The sequence below is a fragment of the Rhinolophus hipposideros genome (genome assembly GCF_964194185.1).
Source record: "Rhinolophus hipposideros genome assembly, chromosome: 9".
In the NCBI taxonomy this organism is placed as follows: domain Eukaryota; kingdom Metazoa; phylum Chordata; class Mammalia; order Chiroptera; family Rhinolophidae; genus Rhinolophus; species Rhinolophus hipposideros.
Window position 1 is genome coordinate 37,673,269 of NC_138055.1, and position 25,293 is coordinate 37,698,561.

General features: G+C 38.5%; 1 protein-coding gene across 4 annotated transcripts in view; it reads right to left on the minus strand.

Moving 5' to 3' along the window:
* The window catches only part of ITPR2 (inositol 1,4,5-trisphosphate receptor type 2), a 438,931-nt gene that overhangs the window by 21,544 nt on the left and 392,094 nt on the right, over nt 1-25,293 (minus strand). For all 4 annotated transcript variants that reach the window (XM_081060952.1, XM_081060953.1, XM_081060954.1 and 1 more), the window contains one exon: nt 17,736-17,896. In XM_081060952.1, the coding sequence (XP_080917078.1) occupies nt 17,736-17,896 (161 nt within the window). The remainder of the gene's footprint in view (nt 1-17,735; nt 17,897-25,293) is intronic.

Consider the following 25,293-nt stretch of genomic DNA (forward strand, 5'->3'; position numbering starts at 1 on the left):
GTTTTCATGTCTGAACACAGAGGAAGGGAAACACTTGAGGAAGGGAAATGAACAATGCAACTGCATAGGATGAAAATTAAATTGAATGCTTGGTAATTTCTGTAACCTGAGTACCTAACAATATTTTTAATATAAGAGTAGAGCATTGTACATGCCCCAAACATGCAAGGATTCAAGAAATGGCTCCTGCAACTTTAATTGCATGAATCATTCTTTATGAAATTGTTATTTTTTTCCTTGACATATTATATTCCCAGACTCAAGACATAGGCGTTCAGAAGTAATAGATCAGAATTTTCATTAAGTACACATGACATCCTTGAAACTTTAAATTGTCCATGCTTGTTTACATATATATGCATATATAGTTATATATATGTATATACATATACACACATATATATGCATATATTTTTAAATCCTAAAATAAGTGTGCTCATCTGTGCATTTATTCTAGAAGGTAAGAAGCAGAAAAGATGTTTTCCATAAAAAGTAAACTGTGGAAAACACTTGCACACTGTTAAAGAAATAAAATATTTTAATTAAAAGGCAAATCTACCACTTAAAGGGTTTAAATAATATGTTTCTAAAGAGAATTTTGCCTGACTGAGACGATGTTCAATGATGAGGGTAGCTAAGGTGTTCAGACACAATATAGTAAGTGAGTCTGCAGGGGAAACCCTTCCCCAAATACTGGTTCCGCATTGGTGCCTGCATAGAAACCATTTCTGATTTGAGCATTTTTAGATAAGATAGTATTATTCATGCACATTGTCCAATTTGCCACGAAAATGGTGAATTATTTTATACTAGAAAATAAAAATAATACATAGGATTTCTTTAAAAAGATACCAGAAGAAAAATCTATTTTAAATTAATTTCCAGTCAAAATGTCCTCTTCTGCTTGCAGACAAGTTTTCAGGGATTATGCAACAAATATTTTCTATATTAGTTGGTCTCTTCATGAAACAGCCTAGACTGCTTTCCTTGTTCTCTTTGCAAACTTTAAACATTATCTGTGTGATGTAGAAAATGTCGTTTTTGCTAGCTTAATGGCTAATTACAGCAACAGGAGGGGAAAATAAGAAAATCCAACTAAATTGCAAGTAAGTAAGAAGTGCTATGTGAACTTTAACTACAATTTCACACCCTATTGCACTTGCTTTTTAATAAAGCCTTTGTCGACAATTTTTTTTGCTGATTTTAGTTTGATATTTTGATGTTTATTAGGTATCTATTTTACAAAAACTGACTTTGGATTATGTTTATATTGTTCATGAGCAGGGATGTGTTTATCAGGAATCTCCCAACTACAGTCCTATCTCTGCTCCATCTTCAAAATAAGATGCATTCTTTTGTTGTTGGAATAACTCAAATACTATCTACCATGTTCTTTCCATTATTGTTTTAGGATTTCTTTTAGGATAAGAAGACTATAGAGAGTGCAAGTTTTTATCAGAATATTGCTCCTCCTGTTGTATATGCCTATTCACGTTTATCACAAGAGGGAAGCACCCACTGATCTGGGACAATGTACTTTGCTTGAATGTTTTCTTTTGACAAACAACAATAAAAACAACCTACTGAGCAGTCACTTCTAGAAAGGATGCCTATATTGATAGTTTCAATCACCGTAAGGAAAGAAACATTCTGTCATTTTTGCTAATTTTGGAAGAATAAATGTTCTGGCTCTATAAAACCAACATTGTAGGTTTCTTTTTTAAGAAATATCTTACAGCCATAAATGTATTAAGTATCCCCCCACCAAATATGAATGCAAATCACTAAAAAACAAAACAAAACAAAACGAACCATAAAACATCAGACATGGAGCTTATAATAAAGCAGAGACAAATGAGTGACACAAAAATGGAAATGACCTATGGCAGGAAGACAGAGCTGAATGGGCTCACAGTGGACAGAAAAGAGTGTAAGTTGACTAATTGGTCCTACAGAAAATCATTCATATGTCCATCAAACTGGGATCGCACGCCCACATCCATTGAACTTGGACTGATTAAAAACAATGACAGCTTACTTCTAAGCTTTGAGGATTACTTAAAACCTCAACTTCCCCAAAATTCTCAAGCCATATTATAATTTTTGATCTATTAAACTCTGTGGCATGACTATAAAAGCTTCTCTTACATACAGATTCGATGCACCCAATTTGCAATCTTAGATACGTATATACTTTTATCGCTGAAGATCTTTTGAGGCAATTGTGTAAAATACTGTGTCAAGAATTATTGGAAATATTGAAAGATTTCATAATGCAAAAAGAAATGCATCAATGTCATTTAAATTGAAAAAAATGGTTCCTTACCTTTCCACATACATTTGAACCATCTTCTCCACAAACTTATTCAATACATTGTGCATAAAACAAGCATTTTGCACTTTGTCCCATAGATGCAATTTGCCAACCTGATTGATTTCTTTCTCTAGAGCTCACCTAATTTCTATATACTCTATATTTCTCCTTCAACAAAGATGATGTAATCTTAGCTTCTATCACATTCACATCCACTAAACTACTGAGAACAAGAGAGAGATATAAAGATGAGGGTAGGAAAGGATAAGATTTCACAAAGCAGGTTTGCAACCAAATATAAAAATCTGACAAAAACCTCATAATGCAGATATGGAAGATTAATGAAACAATGAAGTTATATAAAAAGACGAAATCTAGCAATATAATCAAACTAAGACATGTAGCTGGAAAAAATAAGAATGAGCAGTAGGAACAAATTATTTATTCTGGAAAGACTCACTGTGCTACCAAGATTTGAACAAATCAAATAATTTGCATGTTGTCAAATGGAGAAATTTCATTCATGAATGTTAGCCCCCATTTCTATCACTGTTTCTATCCAATTCTCCTTAGACAACGTCCTGTCTTTCACTAATGATATAAACTAATTTCTATTCCTTCTTAGGTAGTGCTTTATTAGAGAAAGAGTGTGAGAGAAAAGAGATGGCTGACATGTATTGTTGACCTGATTCTAATTCCAGCTTCAAGTCCATTTTCTTTGCCATTTTCCCACACAGACCAGAGCTGGCAACCTAATCATAACCAACTGAACCATGCTTTTCAGTGACTGCAGGTTATGTATGTCCTACAAAGTAAATTTAGTTAACACTGTAGGATTACTTGGTGACTATTTGAATGCACAAAACCTTATAAGGAAGGAAGCTCCACTGCTTTTCTTCAAGGTTGGTATGGGAATCTCCTAACAACCTCTGGCTGTCAAGTTTGTCCTGGCTTACAGTTTTGATTACAAAACCACAGAATATCAGAGATCGAGGCATCTTTTGATAAATTTAGTTCAACCTCTTTGTTTTTCCTAAATGGAAGCAAGAGGAGGTTAAATAACTTAGCCAAGCTCTCTTATGTCTCTTAATTTCTAACTCAGTCTTCCATGTCCAAGAGGTCAACTTTAGATCTGTTGGATCCTCTGATCAGAGATTCCATCTGAACATGTACAGATTGAAGAGTTGTAAGTATTGAGAGGGAGTAAGTTCCTCATTATTGGAAAGCTTCAGACACAGTTTTAAGTGTTAAAGTAAATAATATTATCTTTCTTTTTTAACAGATGAAGATACTGAGGCAGAGAGGTCAGTATGGCTGGAGCTGATGAATGAGGGTGAGGCAGGGGATGGCAGGTGTCTGTGTATGGGCCTAGACAAGAAGTTTGGATTTTATTCTATGTACTAGGAAGCCAGTGGAAGATTCTGAGCAAGGGAGTGAAATATTCTGATTTACATTTTAAAAATTATCGCTTATTTTCCTGAAGAAGACTCAGTAAAAGGGCAAATATGGAAGCAGAAAGACCAGTTTAGTGGAAACTGCAGCAGTCTACGTGACAGTTGAAAGCTATTTGGACTAGAGAGGTAGAAGTTTTAGGGAGTAGCAGATTCATATCTATTTCATTGGATAGTGCAGATGAGATGTTTTGGTGGAGTGTATGTTGTATATAAGAGAGATAGAGAAATGAGGAGTCCTAACTTCCATTTAAGGATTAAAACTCATTCCCTATTAAGTAGTTAAAAATAAAAAAGTAACAAATGCATGTATGGAAAATGGGGAGTACACCTGTTGTATAATAAAGAATGCTACTGGTCTTTGTCCCTGATTGTAGAGAGTGATATTCTAAAACCTGTGGAATTATCCCAGTGATAGGATTATCTTTTTATTCATGAGTCCTGTGGATCACACTTGAATTTATGTTAAGAGGTGAGATGACTCAGGATAGGGGCTGGCCATCAGAAAGACCAACCATGTGATTAGAGGGTTGGAGCTTTGAGTCAGCTGAGCACCCAGGGCGGGTATGGGGGTTGAAGATTGAGTTCAATCCCATGACAAATGATGAAGTAATTCATGCCTATGTAGTGAACCCTAATAAAAACTCTGGACATGGCAGCTCAGTGGATGTGTCATTCTACAGAATTATCACGGTCATGAATTTGTAGCTAGTTGGTCAGAAGTACAGATTGCCTGGGAGCACCCAAAGTACAGTTGGCGTCTGAAGTAAGGTCAGTCTTATTGGGGACCATGCCCTCTTATAAACGTGGGATCGGAGCTAATTGTGGATAGTTAGTATTAGAATTGGATTGCAGAAAACCAGTTGGTGACAGAGCAGCATTCCAGGTTACTATCACTGGACAAAATAGAATGGACCTAGGGAGAATGATTTCTTTACAGCCACATGCCAATGAGAAGGGATCATTTTAGTCCCACCACCAATCTGTCCTAAAGTGAATAAATCCATGTAAATATTACATGTTAAAATTGATTTACCAAGTAAAAATCTCTTAATTTCTTTTAGGTTTTTTCTTCCATGTGGAATTTTCATTCAAATATCAATAGCTCTACTTACAGTTTTAAATAGATCGATCTCTATTATTCTAGTTAGCAAACATGAATCTTACATATGATTTCCAAAACTCCATCTTTAATTTTGGTCAGTCTTCTCTCCTGAACCCGTTTTGTTATCTCCAGGAACCATGGAATCACAGCCCTCTGAATGGCCCACTATCATCACACATGGAATGAGTTGGTAACCAGAATCACTGTTTTCCTGAATGTCTTTTTTTTTTGGGGGGGGGGGGCTAACTATTGATATTTCATCAAAAAAGTATTCTAGTCACCCAGGTTAAAACCATTATCTTCTTTTCCTTTCCCATAAATCCACTGTCAGCAAACAGTTATTTTATCTTTCATATGGAATCAGGGAGTCAAAAGTTAGTGCTGGAAGGACCTCAGAGATCAGTTATTTTATTCATTTATTCAATATATATTTGTTGAGAGCCTTTTTATTTCAGAAACTGTTTTAGGTACTGGGGAAGCAGTGACCAGGATCGTCAAGAATCCAGTATTCAGGGAAACAAAGACAACTGCAAAAGTAGCTAATGAATCCACAGGCAAATAATTTCAGAGAGTGCTGAAAGCTTTCGGTAAAATATGACAAGGCACTCTTATAGAGAGCCTGGGGTCTCCTTTAGTGGGTTTGGACAGAAATGGAAGATTTTAGTCTCGTGCAGATAAGCATTCCAGGTAAAGAGAACAACAGGAGACAAGGTCGGCAGAACTGGAAACCTCAGAAAAAAATCCAGGGAGGCTGGGCACAGGGAGAGAGGCAAGTGGGAAAGAAGGGGCAAGCTCCCCTGGTTCATGGGTGGTGGAGTGAGGACAACAGCCCATCCTCGATTTTGGTCAATCATTATTCCACCACACCCATCCCTTCCTCTCTATTTCTGGTTCCTTCTTCCATCACATTTTCACCCGTGTGATTGTCACTGGTTTCCCTTCCTCCAGCCTCTTGCCCTTGCACTGTATCTTACTGTGGACTACATGACACTTCCTAAAAATCCCATTAAAAAAATCATATAATGAACTAATGAATGAACTAATCAGAAACAGTTTTGGGGACACAAAGAAAAAACCGAGAATTGTTAGATGGGCGGGGGGGGGGGGATAAGGGGAAAGGTGAAGGGATTAGGAAGCAGCTGGTAACCACAAGATGGCCTCAGGGTTTTTTGAAAATTAATTTGGGGAACGTATTCAATAATGATATAAAGATTTTGTTGGGTATCCGATGGACATGCGTCCTATTTGGGAGACCACCTCAGGGATACTGTGGATGCCTGATCATGGCACTGTACACCAGAAGCTAAACATTAATGAATGCCAACTATAATTTTATATATATAAAAAAAAATTTAAAAAAAAGAAAAAAAAGAAGAGGGTTACACACGTGCACGCACGGTTTGACAATTAAGTTCACGAACTGGCCACAGTGCGAACTTGCCATTGGCAGCACTGTACAAACAGCTCGGTAAGGTTTCATAACCTTGGTATATCAGTGTCTCACAGCTGTGTTCATGTCGATGTGTGGCGGTGTCTTGCTGAGTGGCGTTCATTATTGTTGCTGCGTGTTTTTGTGTGCTGTCGTGAGTATGACCGAGTTTGAATTAGAGGAATGAACAAACATTAAAATTCTTGTTAAACTTGGCAAGAGTGGAGGTGAAATCAGGAACATGTTAGTCCAAGTTTATGTGAATAATGCCATGGGAATAATGCCATGAAGAAAATGGCAGTGTACAAATGGATTAAACATTTTTTTGAGGGGCGAGAACATGTCACTGATGAAGAAAGGCCAGGAACAAGCAGAACTGATGAAAACATTGCAAAAATTTGTTGAATCGTGCATTAAAATCATCAGCTGACTGTGAGAAGTATAGCAGACCAGGTAAACATTGATAGAGAAAGAGTTAGGAAAATCTTAACTGAAAACCTTGCCATGAGAAAGGTGTGTGCAAAAATGGTCCTGAAGGAGCTCACCGATGAACAAAAGCAAAGGAGAGTTGAAGTTTGCCAAGACCTTTTGGAGAGGCAAGACAATGTTTTGGGCCATGTTATCAATGGTGATGAAACGTGGGTGTACCAATAAGACACTGAAACAAAGTGTCAAAGTGCATAATGGAAGTCAGCCAATTCTCCATGACCGAAAATGTTCCGTCAGTCCAAATCAAGAGTCAAAATGATATTGCTAAACTTTTTTGACATCAGAGGGATTATTCATGAATTTGTACCAACTGGACAAACAGTTAACCAAGTGTACTATTTGGAAGTGCTGGGACCACTTGCTGCTCTTGGGGACATCTGTAGCCAAAATATCCCTCCCAATTTTTAATGGTCATATGTGCGTGTGGGACCAGCCCATTTCACTTCTCTGCCCCTCCTACCAGTCTCAAGGTGGCTTTTTCTGTATGTCCTTAGTTGTAGGGCTTCGGTTCAGCTAGACTTCAGGAGATTCTCAATGATGGGTTTGTTGTAATTTTGATGTGGTCACGAGAGAAGGGAAGCACAGTATTTATCTACTCCTTCATCTTGACCAGCAACTGATGTGTAAACATTTAAATGTATGCAGCATTAGAACTAATGAAGCAGTTGATTGCCATGCAATATCATTAAAAAAAAACACAACTATTAAAAAAAAATCATATAATTCTACTTAAAAGTTGTCAGTGTCTTCTTGTTCATGGGATCAAGCAGAAAATCCTTCCCTGAGCAATTAATTACTGCTAACAGTTATCCCCAACCTAATCCACGGGGTGGGTCCACTTATGCTTTGATATCAATTACTCAGATCTGCTTCCTTCCTTTACACATAAAATCTTCTCCAACCTTCTGTATACCTCCTGAGCTGTAGCTCATCAAATGTCGTTGCCTTGCGTTATCATCCAACCTTCATGACCATATATTACACTCCCCCAATTAGGCCCAAGTTTCCCGAAGGCTTGGAATTTCTTCATCCTGTATTTGTGTTCCCCTAAAATATCTAACCCATTGCTACACACATGGTAGGCATTAAATAAAAGTTGTTGAATAAATAATAATTTCTTGGCTCCTTAAAGCTATTGTAATCCTTAAACAGTCATGTATATTTTAAAATTTAATGTAACATCTACTATGTGTCAGATACTGCATAAATATTAACTTGTTTGATCTTCATAGAAACCATGTAGGTAGGTATGTTTACTCATTTTAAAGATGAAGAAACTGAGACACAGGAAGGTGAAATGACCTGCCCAAGGCTCCCAAAGTCCCACAGGCTGTCTGAAAGCACTATGCCACACTGTGTCACTCTCATACACACGGCACCCTTCCACCAACTCCCTTTCAACACTTTTACACTATTTCATTCTTGATTATTTGGGCTTAAGGAAGCTATGTTCTAGAAAACAAAGTGAGGAAAACATGATGCTTTCAAAAAAGAATAAATGTTATCATCCCCAATAAAATGAGTTATCCTATAATTCTGTTGGCACTACATCTTTGTCTTCTAAAATGATATTTCAAACTGGATTCAGTGCTTCTAAATAGTACTAGGCCGTCGACTAAGGAAACAGGAATTCTTGTAGCACAGGTGTAACCAGAAACAGTGGAAATTCCAGCCCCCTCAACAGAATCACAGTTTAATTTCCTTTTAGAGGGTTGGGCTCTAGGTCTTAGAGGAAAATTCACGATCTAGTCCCTAATCAGTGTTGTCCTATGGGAAAGGTCAGCAGCATGAAGGTGACATCATGTGGACAGTAGACCATCGGGATTTAACAGCCAGACTCCAGCCAGGGTGAGTACGGGGCAGGGGGTGGGGTAAACATCAACCCATAAATGACCTACCAGTGAATAAAATGGAAACAGTCAAATTCAGATCATTCCAAAATTCCTGCCACAATTGCTTCCGGTTTGTAATATAAAACAAACATGAACACATTCAAAACTTGCGTAAAGAAATATTTTAACTGTAAGAGTTGTCAGAATTTTAGAACTAGCACAGAAGAGACTTTGGAAATCACTTAGCCTCTCATTATGAATGAGAAATTGATGTGCCCGGAAGTCCAGTCTCTCCTCAAAGGCACAGGTGGAACCAGAGCCAAGAGCCTTTATATCACATCTTGGCACCCAGCTACCTAGAGGAAACTCTGGGTAATTATCTCTTTGTTAAGTTAAAGGTATGTTTGCAAATAAACCACCCCTGAATTTGGCTATTTATGAATTTCAGGCTCTGGTGCACTGGTGGGTGTTTTGTTTTGTTTTGTTTTTATGTCAGTCGTGTTTGAAATGCTGATCAATAACTCACAAAATTATAGAAACACTTTGAAACCTCTCTTAAGAGTTAATGATGACAGTAGAACACCAATGCAAAAGGATACTTAGAGAGCCAGAATATTCTTTCTTAAAGCAAAATGTGTGATTTATACTGGAACTTTTTCAAAAGTTGGAAAAAAATGAAAAAGGTGATTACATGACTGAAAAATGCCTGAAGTTCCTCACTTGAAGAAGCTGAAAACGTACTCTTTGGAAAATGAAATAGACGTTGTTATTCCTAGTACACAGCCAAGATAAAGGCAAAGCTTGCTCCCCTCATCCCCCAAGGTGACCATGTAAGTAAGCTAGATGGAATGTGTTCTTACATAATTTTGTTTTGACTCAGTAGTAGCTCCTACCACTCCCTTTCACACTCGCCCTGCCCCCATGTCCTCACTGGGACACTATGGATAGTGTCACACCATGCTTCTTTGTGGTGAGAGATCTGTCCTAAACTCACTTGTAAAAGTCAAATGGATTCAATGGCTCAAGCAATTCCAATGTTTAAGGGAGCACCTGACTTTGAAAACAAAGAAACAAGTGCCAAATGGACTTGAGTTTGAGTCAGACCACAAGATAAAAAGGTCCTTCTGCCTGATCAGTGTAACATTCACTCACTTTGTAAAAACTGGTGACTTTTTAGGATCTACCCTCTGCTCTAAACAGGAAACTCTGACAGGCTGTATCGTCTTGATTGCCTCGGTCCCCCTTTCCAGGGGCTAACCCAGTCCTAGGATAGCATAGGTAGTATTTACTCAACAAATGAGAGTTGACCATTGCCTAACCTCTAAGAGGAACACTATGCAGAATCAGGAATGTCTTTGAGCATTAAAAGGCTTACGAATACTCTGGATCTACAAAGCAGTATTTAAATTTATCCATATTATTTTAAGTAGATAGATATTTTAAATTGAAGTAGAATGACCAAATATTTGTTGAGCAATAACCCTCAGCCAGACACTGAGTTAGGCATTAGGATATGCCTGATTTTGTTTAATCCATACAGGAACCCTAGTAAGGAAGAGTCTTATGCCCATTTACAGATGAGGAAACAGGCTCAGAGAGGTGGGATAACCAAACCTCGAATGCTGTCATTTCAAAACACCTTGATCTCCATAAAAGCAACTGACTCCATTAATATGACATCAAATGAGTAATGTTTGTAATACAAATGCTGAGTCAGTTCTATAAAATCCAGCAATTATTTTGCAGGAATTCCTTTGATAAAACTAGTCCAAAATCCTATGGAAATTAGCTTGCCTGAGAACCCTACCTAACACAAGAGCAGTGTTTTAGCTTAATTGCCATCTTAACTAATTACTCATGATATGGCATGAGCTATGCTGGTCTATTAAAAATCATTAGACAGAAGTCATGTGGCGTTACGGTACATAGTTCTCATTCCCACAACTTACATTTTGATGGCATTTGTTACTCTCTGGAGGAAAGCCAGAATTTCTGAGTAAAATCTATCAGTCCTAACAACGTGGACATTATTGTTACAGAAAACCAACTGAGAATTGAGCAAGATCTTACGGTAATGACTAGAATGAGGATTTCTTTCTCTTTCTTTCTGGAGTTCTTTCTTTCTGGATTTTTCTCTTTCCCGGCACAGTGGGGGGAAAAATCTTTTTATTAAAGTTATGAGAATCAGAGATGTGAACACCCCTTTATACATTTAAAATAAATGACTTAGGATGGATCACCATTTGAGAGAAGCTTCTACATAGGGAACAAAAATCCAAATAATTTTGCTGTATCGACATTTGGGTTTGCAGCATAATTTCATACTAAAACTTACTAATCAGTGTTGGGTCACAGGATATCCACAAACTGACCAAAAACATTTCTAGGTTCACCAGCTAATGAAAAGTTAAAATCGTCTTTCAGCGCTCTCCTGTGAGCTTCTTCTCTTCTGTTCTACTTTTTAATGCATAAGATCTGGGTGGTAGATTCTTGACATTATTAGTAGTAGTTATTATTGGTATTAAGTAACAGTGACAGAGAGCTCTGCATGCTTCCATCAAAGGGCATGCTTTCTCTGATTCACTCACTCTGTACAGTCTCCACTGGACAGTCTCATCCAGTCTGTTATTTCAACTATCAAGTGTCCTCCAGTGACTTATAAATCTTTATGAGCATTTAACAAATCTTTATTGAGTTATCTACTATCTACCACTATTCTATGGATACCCTAGTGTACAAAAGAGACTGAAATCTTATTCCTGTGGTAGTTTATCTTTCCTAACTTCGTGTTCGAACTGCAGAAAGAACTGTCCTGTCATCCGAGTTCCAGTGGCTCTATGTCTTACTCATTTTGTTCCACAAATCAATGCTGAGTGCCTACTATGTATCAGGCACTAATTTAAGCGCTGAGAATACAGAAGTGAACAAAACAGATGTGTAAATGCCTAAGTCATAGTGGAGAGGAATAAACATGTCACTAAATATACAAACAATATTAGGTCAGGTTAATAGAAGTGCTCCAACGGGTGACAGGATAGAAAGTAACTGGAACAGGGGTGTCAGGGAAGGCGGTAGGCATGCAAGGGGCTGGGGGACAAGTGCAAACAGAAGGTACCCAGATGCCAAGGCTCTGACTAGGGAAAAGGGTGACATTTTTCCAGAAAACGAAAGGGGCCAATGTGGCTAAACTGTAGTTAGCTAAGGAAGGGGGAATGAAAGGAGATTGGTGAAGCAGGCTGGGACCAGACTCTATCAGGGGCTATGGGAAACAGTTTGGATTATAGCCTAAGTACCATTGAAGGGCTTTACACAGGGGCGTAACAGTATAATTTCTTTAGCGATATCTCCAGCTGCTGTGTTTGTATGTCTATTACATCTCTCACCAGAGTTCTAATTTGCACTATAATTTCTGGTGAATATAGTTGTCCTTTCTATTCAATTGTGGTTCTGTGAGGGAAGTGACGATATTTTATTCTTGTTTCTGTCAGTACCTTACGCACAGTGCTCCCCGGCAATGCTGAGGCCCTACTATGCATAGGGCCTTGCTTGTCAAATTAAATTGCAACATCCTGCAGCCTCTTTCTTGCCTGCCATTGTAATAATTGTAGTTGTAGTACTTCTAATCTTTGTGAAAAGCTTGCAGGTGCCCACCAGCTCTGAACGAGTACACTTTTCCTGTTTGAATTCCTCTCAGGCCTTCCTGGCATGGCAGGGTGGTGAGCTGACTCCTGTCTCCCTGCCAGGTCTACTCCTTGCCCTGGACTGAATGTCCCTCTTCTGTACAGCATGAGGTACAACTGCTGAGAGTGCCAGGTACAGCGGCCCCGCCAGCTCTCAAAGGAACCACTGCTTCTAGCTTTGTACATCATCGTACAGCCTCAAATGACAACAGCAACAGGACATTTATGGACCACTTCCATTTGTCTGGCACATTAAGGACACAGCCTCCCTTTCTGCTAGCTGTGCAACTTTGGGCAAGTTACCAGTCTTTTATGAACCTCAGTTTCCTCATTGTAGAATGGGGATAATACTAACAGACTGCCTCTTAAGGTTGTTACAAGCTTTAAAAGAGATCACACACATCATATACTCAGCACAGCACTTGGAATAGAGTCAGCACTCATCAAATGTCAGGTCAACTAGTAGTGGTATTGTTAGTATGTGTGATTTTATTTAATCCTCACAGCAACTTGACAAAGGATGTCTTATTATATCCATGGTCAATATTTAACCAGTGCTCCCAGGTATGTCCGGACTATTTGCTAAACTATTGCAGTATTTCCTAGTTGCCAAATTAGTCACTGTCTCAAGCCCTCTCAATTCTCCCCTCCCCCTATGATCCTGCAGCATGCTCTGCTCTGGTTCTTTCCCTGGGATCCCTCTTCCACCCACGATCCAGCAACTAAAGGCACAGAATCTGGCAGAGCAAGAGGCCTCCAGAATCCTGGCACAGTTCAGAGGGGTCTATTCTGCATTCTGATTGGCGTATTAAACTTGTTTCATCAGGTAAATTGAAGTGCAGAGGGGATAAGTACACTCTCTCCATCAGGCTTCTAGGTGGAAAACCTAAAATGTCAAACTTCAGAATCTAATGCCCAGTTTTACTCCTTTACACCAAGCTTCTCTTTAGACACTGATTAGAAAAACTAACAAAATTGGTTGTTTTGCTTCTTGAACTTTGAGGACTGTCACCTGGACAATTGCAAATTGAGAGTCTGATGAATTCAGGAAGTAGCTGATGACATCTCAGAGTCAGTGCCTCACCTGCCTGTCCTCGTCTTCATTCCCCGTCCTACTCACATCCACGAAGCTCATGTGAACAATATCTGGCCCAAATTGTTTTATTCTCTCTTCCAACACTGAGGTCTAGTAATCTGTGCCCTGGAATAGAGTCTTGGAAATGAAGACTCTGTGGAGAACCTCACCGTTAAGTACTCACCGTTTCTATCTCCATTTTACAAACGAAAATGAGGATAAGAAAGATGTTAATTAATATGTGTGTAAAAATGCGGCAACTCATCTATCTTACATATTAATACTAAATAGGAAATTAGAGTGATGTAGAGGATAGATCCCACGATGACAATGAAATCCAGGGCTGGGAATTGAAATAGATCCCTCTTAAATTGAGGACACATGTCTGGACTTGAAATGTGGAAAGTGAAGGTGGCGTCTCGTTGTATGTATACATTTACTTCTTAATTGTGCATTCTGAGCTGCAAAGACCCCTTTGGCTTGCCCTGAAACATTTAATAGTGTCTTATTAAGGTCTAAAGTCTTTCAAATAGATTTTAAAGTTTGAGCAGTTACATAATTGGCTCCGTTAGATCCAATTACACAATTAGTGCAAATTGGAAATAACAGAATCAGAACATATAATTTCATAATGATGACATATGACAATAATGCAGAAATTAAGTTGGCAAGTGGTGCTTATGCAGGAGGGGTGCATATAATTTTTTGAAGACTTGATATCTTTCCTGAGCCCAAACATCTCCCCCTTTCAACAGTTACTGCTCAAAAATATGTTTTCACTAAACAAAATTTATTTTGAGTTCTAGACACAGAAAACAACATCTGGACAGTTGTTATTTCTTTTTCTTCCTTAAGTAGCTAAAGTACTGGGTGACCAGATTTCTTTTCTATCTCATTATAAGGACCATCCCTCTCTTTCTGAGGTACTAATACATGATTGCAAGGAAGAATTCTTTCTTAAGGGTGAGTTATGCAGAAAAACCCACCAATGCATATGCCTGCCCCTCTGCTAGGAGAGCAGCTTATGGCACACTCCTGAGGATTTGTGCATATGGGGGAGGAGCTGGGCTGGAGAAATGCTGTGAGAGAGACGACAGAGGGATTAAAACGTCTTGTCTCTCAAATCAGCCGCCCGATTTTTAATACTGCATTCATTATATTTGGTTCAGGTGGTATAACCCTTCCTACTGCATCTATATTTTCCGATTATAAAAGAGGGGAAAGATGACATTTGACTAATGAGAAATTCATGTTTCAAACTCTTGCAGCTATTTTGGTATATCTTTCTGCAGATTATGTCCAACTACCAGAGGACTAAGCAGAAACCATTCATTTGTGAACTCACTCATTATTTTACATAGTCATTCAATAAGCCTTTTGAGCTTCCTGAGGGAAGGGACTATTTTTTTTAATGCATCCTTATATATCAAACCCATAGCACAGCTGCTAGCATATGAGAGGGATTCAATGTTTATCGAATTGCTTTAAATACATGTCACAGCTATTAACCTGCCCTGGTATTACTCGGAACAAAGAGCTACTGTATTCGTGGTCAAGACAGACATTTATCATGTTAACAAAAATATGAGTTAAATTGTCCTAGCTGATATCGCCATGGAGTCAGGAAACAGTTTTCAGTCAAGAGTCAAATATTTAGAAGAGTTTAAAAGTGCTATGCACCAAAATGAGGAAATGATCCTGACAAAACCACAGTCGTCTGTGTGCGTGCGTGCGTGCGCGTGCGCGTGCATGTGTGTGTGCTGGCGGGGTGGTGGTGGTGTGTGTGCCAGTCAGGGTCCTGGTTGCACCCAAGTACCACCGAACACTCCAGGGAGATAGCAACTCTCTGCGCATGCGTGGTGCCTCTCTTACCGGCACCGCTAGTTTTGATCCTGCTGTTTGTCAAATGAAGTAATACGTATCCCCAAAGGCCCCTAACGTATCTCAGCAAATGAACGCTGAAAAATCTGAAACTATCCCTAAAATGTTACAGCAACATCTAAAAGCCTTGGGCATTTTTCTAATGATCTCTAGTTTGCTTGTTCCTCCTCAATCATCATCCTTTGGGTAATGGGAGAAGCAAAAGGGCTAGTGGTGCTCAAAGGTCATTTCCAGTCCAGGATGCAGGATTTATCCTTTTACAGCTTTTCCTCTGTTTTATATATATATATATATATATATATATATATATATATATATATATATATATATATATATATACATACCACACACACACACACACACACACACACACACATATGTATATGTATATGTGTATGTGTATGTGTATATATGTATATGTATATATATATATTTCCAAAAATATCTTGATTTATTCATAATCTCTCCTATCCCAGAAGATGTTTTTTGTTGTAATTCCGATATTCAGATAGTAGATATATAAACAGCTTGATTTAGGGTTTAAAGACAGGGGTGAAGAGGTTCTAAGTTTCTGTTAATATTTCAGAGTCTTGATCCTATCACTGGATGGATTTAGAGGCATAACTATATCTCCTTAGTTTCTAACATCTAGGAGCAATATATTAATTTATTTACAATGTATGTTTTAATGCATATTGGTATAAATCTTCCATATATATATATCTTAATCCATCTTAATCCAGCAGACACCACCAAGCGGCACAAAGCCTACCCGTGTGATGTACTGCCCCCCAACCCCCCCGCCACACACACACCAATTTGTCTCTACCACTGCCCAGTTAGATGTCACTCTATATCTTTAAGAGTACACAGACTTTCATTTGTCCCACCCTTAGGGAAATTTGCCTCTTCTACTTTAGGTTTGTTATTTCCCTCTCCTCTTACTAAGCTCTAAACTCGTTGGCAGAGAAGAAATGTATCAGTCTCTTCAGTATAGTCCCTGAAATTTTTTAATTCAAGGGACACATGGGTGCTCAATAAATATATATTAATTACATTTACTCAAACTTTGATGAAATATAGCAACGTGAAGTCACACTTTAAATGTAATGCTTTACACATGGTTTCTTACCCCAGCAAGCAGAAATGAAATGTTTTATACAATAGCCCCTGAACACTTTGAGATCAAGAATCTATAAATAATAACTATGAGTGCCTAGCCTCAAATTGATTATCATTTTCCCTAAATTACAAGGGAGAGAGAGAAGAAAAAGATATACAGAGAAAAAGAATATTACGCCCTGTCTACTGTCATATGAAGAATGCAGAGAAAACAATTTATAGGAGGATGTAAGTCAATAATTAAAAAGAGCATGAAAAATGCTGAACTATAAAAATTTAATTTACATGTAGCTCTTCTGTGACATAAATATTGTCAGGGAAGGTAAACTATTGAAATATTAACTTGTATTTATTAATATGTTAGCCTCTGGATATGTTCTTTGATGGCTCTTTATATTATAGTTTATGTCTCCCTAAATGGATGATAAGCTCCCAGAGGGAATGATACAGGGCCATTGTTACCTGGCTCCCCTGCTACTTTGGCCTTGGTGCTTACTAAATGTTATCCTTGAGTCCGAGCAGCAAAAAGGACCATGACTCTTCTAAGGCCTCATTCTCAAATAGATAACACGATTTTGAAGGATAAGTTTTGAGAAAAAAATCCAATATACAGCTATGCTTATTATAAGAATACAAGAATTTATATCACATGCAATTTATACCAGATACTCACTAAATGTGTATCATGGATATACCAAAGTTGTATGTTTGACTTCTCTTTAAGCCAGTTAGTTTTAATCTTCTATGAAACAGCAGAAACTTTGAATCATGGAGAGCCACACCCTCTGTACAATACTACTGATCTTAATGAGTTACAAGATACAGGACTGTTGCAAATCCGTCACCAACACCGGCAAACCTATGCAAAGAGCATGCTGACAGAAAGCCAGTGCTTTCCCATTGAGATCGAATATTATACTCTCCACAAACACAATGTAATTTCTTAAACCCTTGATTTCTGAAGCTCAAGGAATTTCGTAAAGTATGAATCTTCTGTTCATATTTGCCACCGGGAAAGTTCCAGATTTGGGGCATTCAGACATTAGCAATGATAGGAGGTATGAGGTCAGAAGATGACAGACAAGACAACAAGACAGATGGTGCTAGTCACTGCACAGAGAATTCTTCAGTAAATATCGGTGCACTGGAGACTTAGAGTTGGTTGGTATAAAGGAAGAAGTCCGCTGGGTAATAGTGATTTAGCCAGTAAAGAGGCTCTTCAGTGATTGACAGTCCTATTTAAAAGTTACCAAAATGATTGTAAAAACCTTTATATTTTGTGAGAAGGGGAACGTAGAGAAGGTAAAAACATACAAAATGCAACACACTCCCATATTAAAACCATCTAATCACTCACCACAATCATTTGGGCCACGTAACTTTCAGGTCCAGTGTATTCAGTTGGGTCTTTAACCTTCACCAAGACTAGGAAATACAAATAATGCCACATATTGTGCTCTGACTTGATGTGCTCCTCAAATGAAACAGTTTTATTATCAAACTTGTCCCTCTCAAGTCCTGAAAAACACAGAAAACACAACATAATGTAATTTATCGTGTAATTAGCACTTACTTCTTAGCAAAAAACACACAAAACAATAATTAAGTGAAAAAATGCTTTCTGTAAGAGTGTGCCAATTTAAAATGTTATGATTAAAAACAACACAGTGCACAAGACTTTCAGAAAAAAGGCCACAGTTTACAGATTTCTTCTCAACTAACATCACCCCCACTCCCGGTCCCTGCCCACGGGTCCTTAGAAATGTACAATCCTATTATAGGTACAAATTTTGCAGATAATTTTAAATATAGCCATGTCAAAATTTTCAAATTAAATCGGACCACAAGTCTAAATAAAGAAAATAAATAAAAATGATTGTGCAAGAAAAGGGCACACTTGCTAATCAGGACAGATAAAAAAATCATTTTATCCAAGAACTTGGGTAAAACGAGGGAAGGCAGCTGAGAGAGTCATCTCTTCAAAATCACTTGTAATCAGTGAAGGGTAAGTGAATGTCTACAGAGATCTGAGCTCTGAGTGCAATAAGGATTCAGACTCGTCCAGCCCTGGAGACCAACGTGTTCCCTGCATTTTGGGAAGGGAATGGTCTGCTCAATTTCCAGGGCACATTTTCAGTCTCCAGAAGGACCCTGAGGAAAGGACCTGGACAGTAACATTCTCTTCTCTCAAAGGTTGAAGAGTGGGCAAAAGGAAATGAATGAAGATGAAGAAAAACATCTATGGAAAAATGAATTAGAATGCCAAGTAAAATGGGATGTTGGGATTCAGTCTGGTTTTGTAGTTCAGATACTGGAGAAGAAACCAGGAAATTCAATTCCAATCCTGGCTACTCTTTTCCAAAGCAGATTTTTCTTTTTTTAAAAAAAGGTCATTCAGCCATTCTAGCATGAAGAAGAAGACCCTTCAAATAATAAGATACAAAGTACAAAATCTGTCCCCAATAAAGGGGTGACCTTCTAAATTATATTTTTGGATATTTTAATGGAAAATACCATAAAATTCAGCTGGATGATGGTTATGCATCATCTTATTTGACCTATCATCAGCTCAGCACGCCCCAAATAAAATCCAACCCTCTTCACCAAACCTGCTCCACCCACAGTCCTCTTTTCATTCCATGGCAACACCACTATTTCAGTTGTTCAAGCCAAAAGTCTAGGAGCCATCCTTGAAACGTCTCTCTCTCTCTCTCTCTCTCTCTCTCTCTCTCTCTCTCTCTCTCTCTCTCTCTCCCCCTCCCCCCCCTCACCACATTAATCCATGTTGGAATTCTTTTGGCTCTACCTTCAGCATATATGCAGAATCTGATCACTTCTCACCACCTCCCCTTCTTCCACTCTGGTCTGAGCCATTACCATCCTTCATCTGGGTTTAGTGCCCATTATCATCCTTCATCTGGGTTTAGTGCAATAGCTTCCCAGACTTCCCTGTTTCCACATTACTTCCTGCAGCCTATTCTCAACACTGCAGTCAGAGTGATCCTTCAAAAAGCTAAGGGAGATGGTGTCTCTCCCCTTTTCCGAATCCTACAGTGGTTCCTCACCTCCTTAAAGGTCAAAATCCTTAAAATGGCCTACAATAGGGTTGCCAGGTACAATACAAGTTGCACCATTAAGTTTGAATTTCAGATAAATAATTGTCGAGTATCAGTATGTCCCATGCAATATCTATTTGCTAACCCCTAAGTGAATGGGCCTGAGAGCCTCTCTAACCTCATGTACTACCCTCTCCCTTGCTCACTCTCATCCAGCCACACCGGCCTCCTTGCTGTCCGTGGCACACAGGTTCCTGCGTCAGAGCCTTTGGACTGGCCGTTTCCTCTGCCCACAACTCTCTTCTCTTCTTTGGTGTCGCTTTGATTCACTCACCTTCATGTTTTTGCTCAAATCTCACCTTCTCAATGTGGCTTAACTTAAGCACCTCATTTAATCCTACAACCTGTTCCTTCCCTTTTGCTGACACTCTCCATCATTCTTTCCCTTTCCCTCCTTTTTCCTATAGAGCTTAATCACCTCCTAACAGACTGAACATATTCATGTCAACAGTGTTAAATCAAACTGGACCACAAGTCTAAAGTAGAGAGATAAAAATGACTGTGCAAGAAAACTCCGCCCTGCTAATCAGCACAGAAGAAAGGAACGTCATTTCATCCAGGAACTTACTAGGTTTATCATTTATTGCATGTCCACAGTCAGATATGTCTGTCTCTGTTATTCACCAATGGTCTCAATAGCTTAGAATTGTGCCTGGTACCTAGTCGGCACTGAATAAAATATTGATTCAATGCCTTAAGAATATTTCACTCATAAAATATTGTCCCACTGAATGCAGACTGGTGCAGCCTCTATGGAAGGCAGTGTGGAGGTTCCTCAAAAAATTACGAATAGAATTACCATATGACCCAGCAATCCCTCTCCTGGGTATCTACCCAAAAAATCTGAAAACATTTATACATAAAGACATGTGTGCTCCAATGTTCATTGCAGCTTTGTTTACGGTGGCCAAGACATGGAAACAACCAAAATGTCCTTTGATAGATGAATGGATAAAGAAGTTGTGGTATCTATACACAATGGAATACTATTCAACGGTAAGAAAAGATGATATAGGAACATTTGTGACAACATGGATGGATCTTGAGAGTATGATGCTAAGCGAAATAAGTCAGACAGAAAAAGCAGAGAACCCTATGATTTCACTGATATGTGGTATATAAACCAAAAACAACAAAACAAGAAGACAAACAAATGAGAAATAAGAACTCATAGACACAGACAATAGTTTAGTGGTTACCAGAGGGTAAGGAGGTGGGGGGAGGGAAATGAGGGTAAGGGGGATCAAATATATGGTGATGGAAGGAGAACTGACTCTGGGTGGTGAACACACAATGCGATTTATAGATGATGTAATACAGAATTGTACACCTGAAATCTATGTAATTTCACTAACAATGTTCACCCCAATAAATTTAAAAATAAATAAATAAATAAATAAACAAATATTGTCCCACTACGATGGCTATAATTATAAACAGATAATAGTAACTGTTGATGATGATGATGACGTGGATAAATTAGAATCCTCACACACTACTGGTGGAAATGTAAAATTGTGCAGCTGCTTTGGAAAAGTTTGGCAGTTCCGCAAAATGTTAAACATAGAGTTACCATATGACACAGCAACTCGACTTCTGGAAAAAAATACACACACACACACACACACACACACACACACACACACACACACTGAGACAGACAGAGACAGACAGAGAGAGACAGGGAGATACAGAGAGATACAGAGAGAGAGAGAGAGAGAGAGACAGAGAGAGAGAGAGAGAGAGAGAGAGAGAGAGAGAGAGAAAGAGAAACATATGTCCACATAAAAACTTGGACATAAATTGTTCTTAGTAGCTTTATTCATAATAGCCAGAAAGTAGAAACAATCCAAATGTCCATCACTGATAAAAGGGTAAACAAAATATGGTATATAATATACAATGGATATTTTTCTACATTAAAAGAAATGAAGTACTGATGCATGCTACAACATGAACCTTGAAAACATCGTATTAAGTGAAAGAAGCAAGTCAAAGAAGACCACATATTATATGATTTTATTTATATGAAATGTCCTGAATTGGCAATTCTATAGAGGCAGAAGATAGATCAATGATTCCCTTGGGCTCAGGAGGATACAAGGTTGGGGCGAGGGGTGATAGCTAAAGGGCATGACGTTTCTTTTGGGGGTAATGAAAATGTTTTAAAATTGATTGTGATGATAGATGCATAACTCTTAATATACAAAAAACCATTGATTTGTACACTTTATGTGGGTGAGTTGTAAGGTATATAAATTATATCTCAAAAGAGCTATTATCCCACAAAAAGAGAAAGTGGTGAAGTAGATTTTCTCAGAATTCAATTCAAACAATTATCTACCTGTTACAATGTACATAGAGCTATAAAAATAATGTCTATTATCAATTAATCCATAATATGGTAGAGGAAACAGATAACAGACATTTTGAAGTGATATAAACTGCCAAGGAAGCATAGAGCAGGGCAAAATGAATTCTGACTAGATATTAATATATTTGAAAAGGTTTCAAAACAGTACATTTGACTAAGTACATTTTAGATGATTTCAAAGAGGCATAAAGCTTTGATTGTCTGGCCTTGAAACATGATTATGGCAGGTGGAAAAGAGATGACTGGTAATAAAAGATATTCAATTTTTATTGAGCACATATATATGCTGATAACCATAAAGAATATCTAAATACTCTATGATAATTGCAGCAATTTAATCTGACCTTTTAGCATGTAAGGAAACAGATTCAGAGGGATTCAATTAAGTGCTGAAGTTAACATCTCTAGTTAGTAGAAAGGTACGTTAGTATTTAAATAAAAATATTTCTGATACCAAAACTATGCTGTTTTGCTGTCTGGACAGAGGAAATGGCATAGCAAAGCTAGAGATCAAAGCAAAGCTAGAGAGCAAAGTAGATGACCTCTTTTGGGGAGTGTCAATTCCTCTGGTGTGGCTAGATGGGGACACTTGGAAATGATAAAATGGTACATCTGGCACAAACCATAAGGAGCTTTAAATGCAAAGCTAGGAGTCTGCACTTTATTCTGAAGACTTTTGAGTGGCAACTAGCATATTCAGAGCTGTGCTTTCAGTAACTTCCTGTGTCTGAATCCTTTCAGACAGAGAAAGATTGTGGGAGAAGAGGCTGAGGCTGAATCCAGGGTGGTAGCAATGTTGAACAAACGTAAAAGAGGAGAAGTGGTTATCTTTCATCTTCATTGGCTCTTGCTCTCTAAGCTGTATTGTCCGTTGCCCTGGTTTCCACCATCATCACGCTGATGATTTCTCAATCTGTATCCCAACTACTGACCTTTCTTCTCAACTTCAGTTTCTATTTCCAGCTGCCTTCTGGATAAATTCTCCTGGTTAGCTTACGGGCTTGTCAAACCCAACTCATCAAAAATGTGTTTCTTTAGCCCTTCCTATTCATCTCTGATAATGAAGTCTCTGTCAACCAAGGAACTTGAAATCATCCTCAGACTTAATGCTCTGACAATCCCCTTCTAGTAGTCACTCTGACATTCTCATCATTCTCCAAACACACCAAATCCTTTGAAAACTCTATGCCTCCATCAAGTCTCTTTCCTGCCTTCCAGGTATTCCTTCTTCAAGACCCAGCTCAATCACCACCGCCACCACTGACTCCCACAGACACAACCAGTTAGCTGATGCTCTCTCTGTGTGTCCACAACACTTTGCTATGAAAAATTGTCTATTTCTATCTTAGTCTGTACTACTTGACTGTCTGCTTTATTTTTGTATTACCAGCACCTGGCAGAGTAGCTGGAAAACAGCACGCATTCAACTAATGTTGGCAGAATAGTTGAATAAATGAAGAAGAGAGGTTGAAGAGGCATTTGGAATGAAAATTTAAGAAGGCTTGACATCCAGTTAGAGGTATTGATTTAGGAGGAATCAAGAGTGACTGAATTTTCTGACTTGAATGACTGAGTTTCAGGTGGTACCAGTACAGCAACAGAAAGAAAAAGAAGAGAGAAAAGAGATTTTGCAGGGAGGATTCATTTGACTTGGGATGTGTTGAGTTTAAGATGACTACAGAACAACCAATTTGGGATGTTAGGCAGGAAGCTGGAACTTCCAAAGGAGAGTTCAAAATGTAAATATAGTAGTTCAAGGATAAATGACATAAGACAAACAACAAAAGCCAGGATACCATATGAGATGACCAGGAGAGAAAGAAAGTAATCATAAGAGGAGCTTTGGGGGCCGGCCTGGTGGCTCAGGTAGTTAGAGCTCCATGCTCCTGACTCCAAAGGCTGCTGGTTCGATTCCCACATGGGCCAGTGGGCTCTCAACCACAAGGTTCCCAGTTCGATTCCTCGAGTCCTGCAGGGGATGGTGGGCTGTGCCCCCTGCAACTAGAAATGGCAACTGGACCTGGAGCTGAGCTGCGCCCTCCACAACTAAGACTGAAAGGACAACAACTTGACTTGGAAGAAAGGCCTGGAAGTGCACACTGTTCCCCAATAAAGTCCTGTTCCCCTTCCCCAATAAAATCTTAAAAAAAAAAAAGAAGTCAGATGGCAATCACCTCATTCCTTTGGAAAAAAAAAAAAAGAGGAGCTTTGTGTGCTTAATACAAACTTTTCAGGCAAACCAAGAAGACTATAGTTATGCTGTATTTCCCACACAGCATGACTAAGGTAAGGGTACACACCCACCTGTCACCCAGGCATTTTCATCCCTCATCTCTGCTCTATTTTTCTCCATAGCCCTTGTCATCATTTGACATTCTACTATGTGGGAAAATAAGCTTCACAATGGCAGTGCTTTTTGTCTATTGTCATTCACTGCAATCCCCTGGCACACAGTAGATGCTCAATAAGTAATTATTGACCAAGTAAATGAATGAACGACATTAATGTGTAAGTATAGACAGTAAGGGACTAATATACTAAGAGAGAAACATATATGGCCCCTCTCTCACACAATATAGCCTTTATCTCCTGTTAACTCATCTAGAAAGATCTTTAATTCTAGCCTGACTATCCTTATGATAGGAATTCTGACATCATCAAATCCTTTGTCCGTTTTATTATTTTGTCTCTCCTGGTCTGTTGACAGCTCCTTTTCGCTGGATTTTCGGCCTCTACTGATTCAAAATTAGTAATTATTGTGGATACCAGAGCCAATTCATTTTCTGTGTTTACTGCTTTAGCTCTGTCATCTGCTCATTATCGCCCTATCCTGACTGCCTTCTGGATTACTAGCAATTGTTTTCTGAGTCATAACTCTCAAACATCTGGTCATCGCCTTCAATCTTAGAAAAGTCCCATCTGCTCTCATCGCCTGTCACAGTATCTACCTCCTCTGTTGCCACTCCGGGTGTCACCTGGTACTCTCCTGGAGCCAATTTTCTCCTACTGTGGAGACTCTCCTCTGCTATTTATACTTGATCCCTCTTTGGATCACAAAGTAACACCCAACTCTTTCAAGAACTATTTCTGGATTAATCATAATTATCTATTTTATAGCCTGCTAGTATAATCCTCAAATGTCCCAAGTGTTTAAATCATTATTGTAATTAAGGTATTATAATATTTATGGTGTATATTAGATCTTATAATGGTGATTCCCAGGAATAAATGCATATCTACATATATGTTATCATAACACTTCTCACATGTTTCTGCTGAAAGTCCTTTGAGGGCCGAGAGTAAAGACCCCTTATGCTACTGAGATCACAGGAATTAGCAGCTAAAAGTACCTGGACCACTTTTCAATATTTAAAAATGTTTCTATTTGATTTTAAATGTTCACACTATATTTGTTCTACTTTACA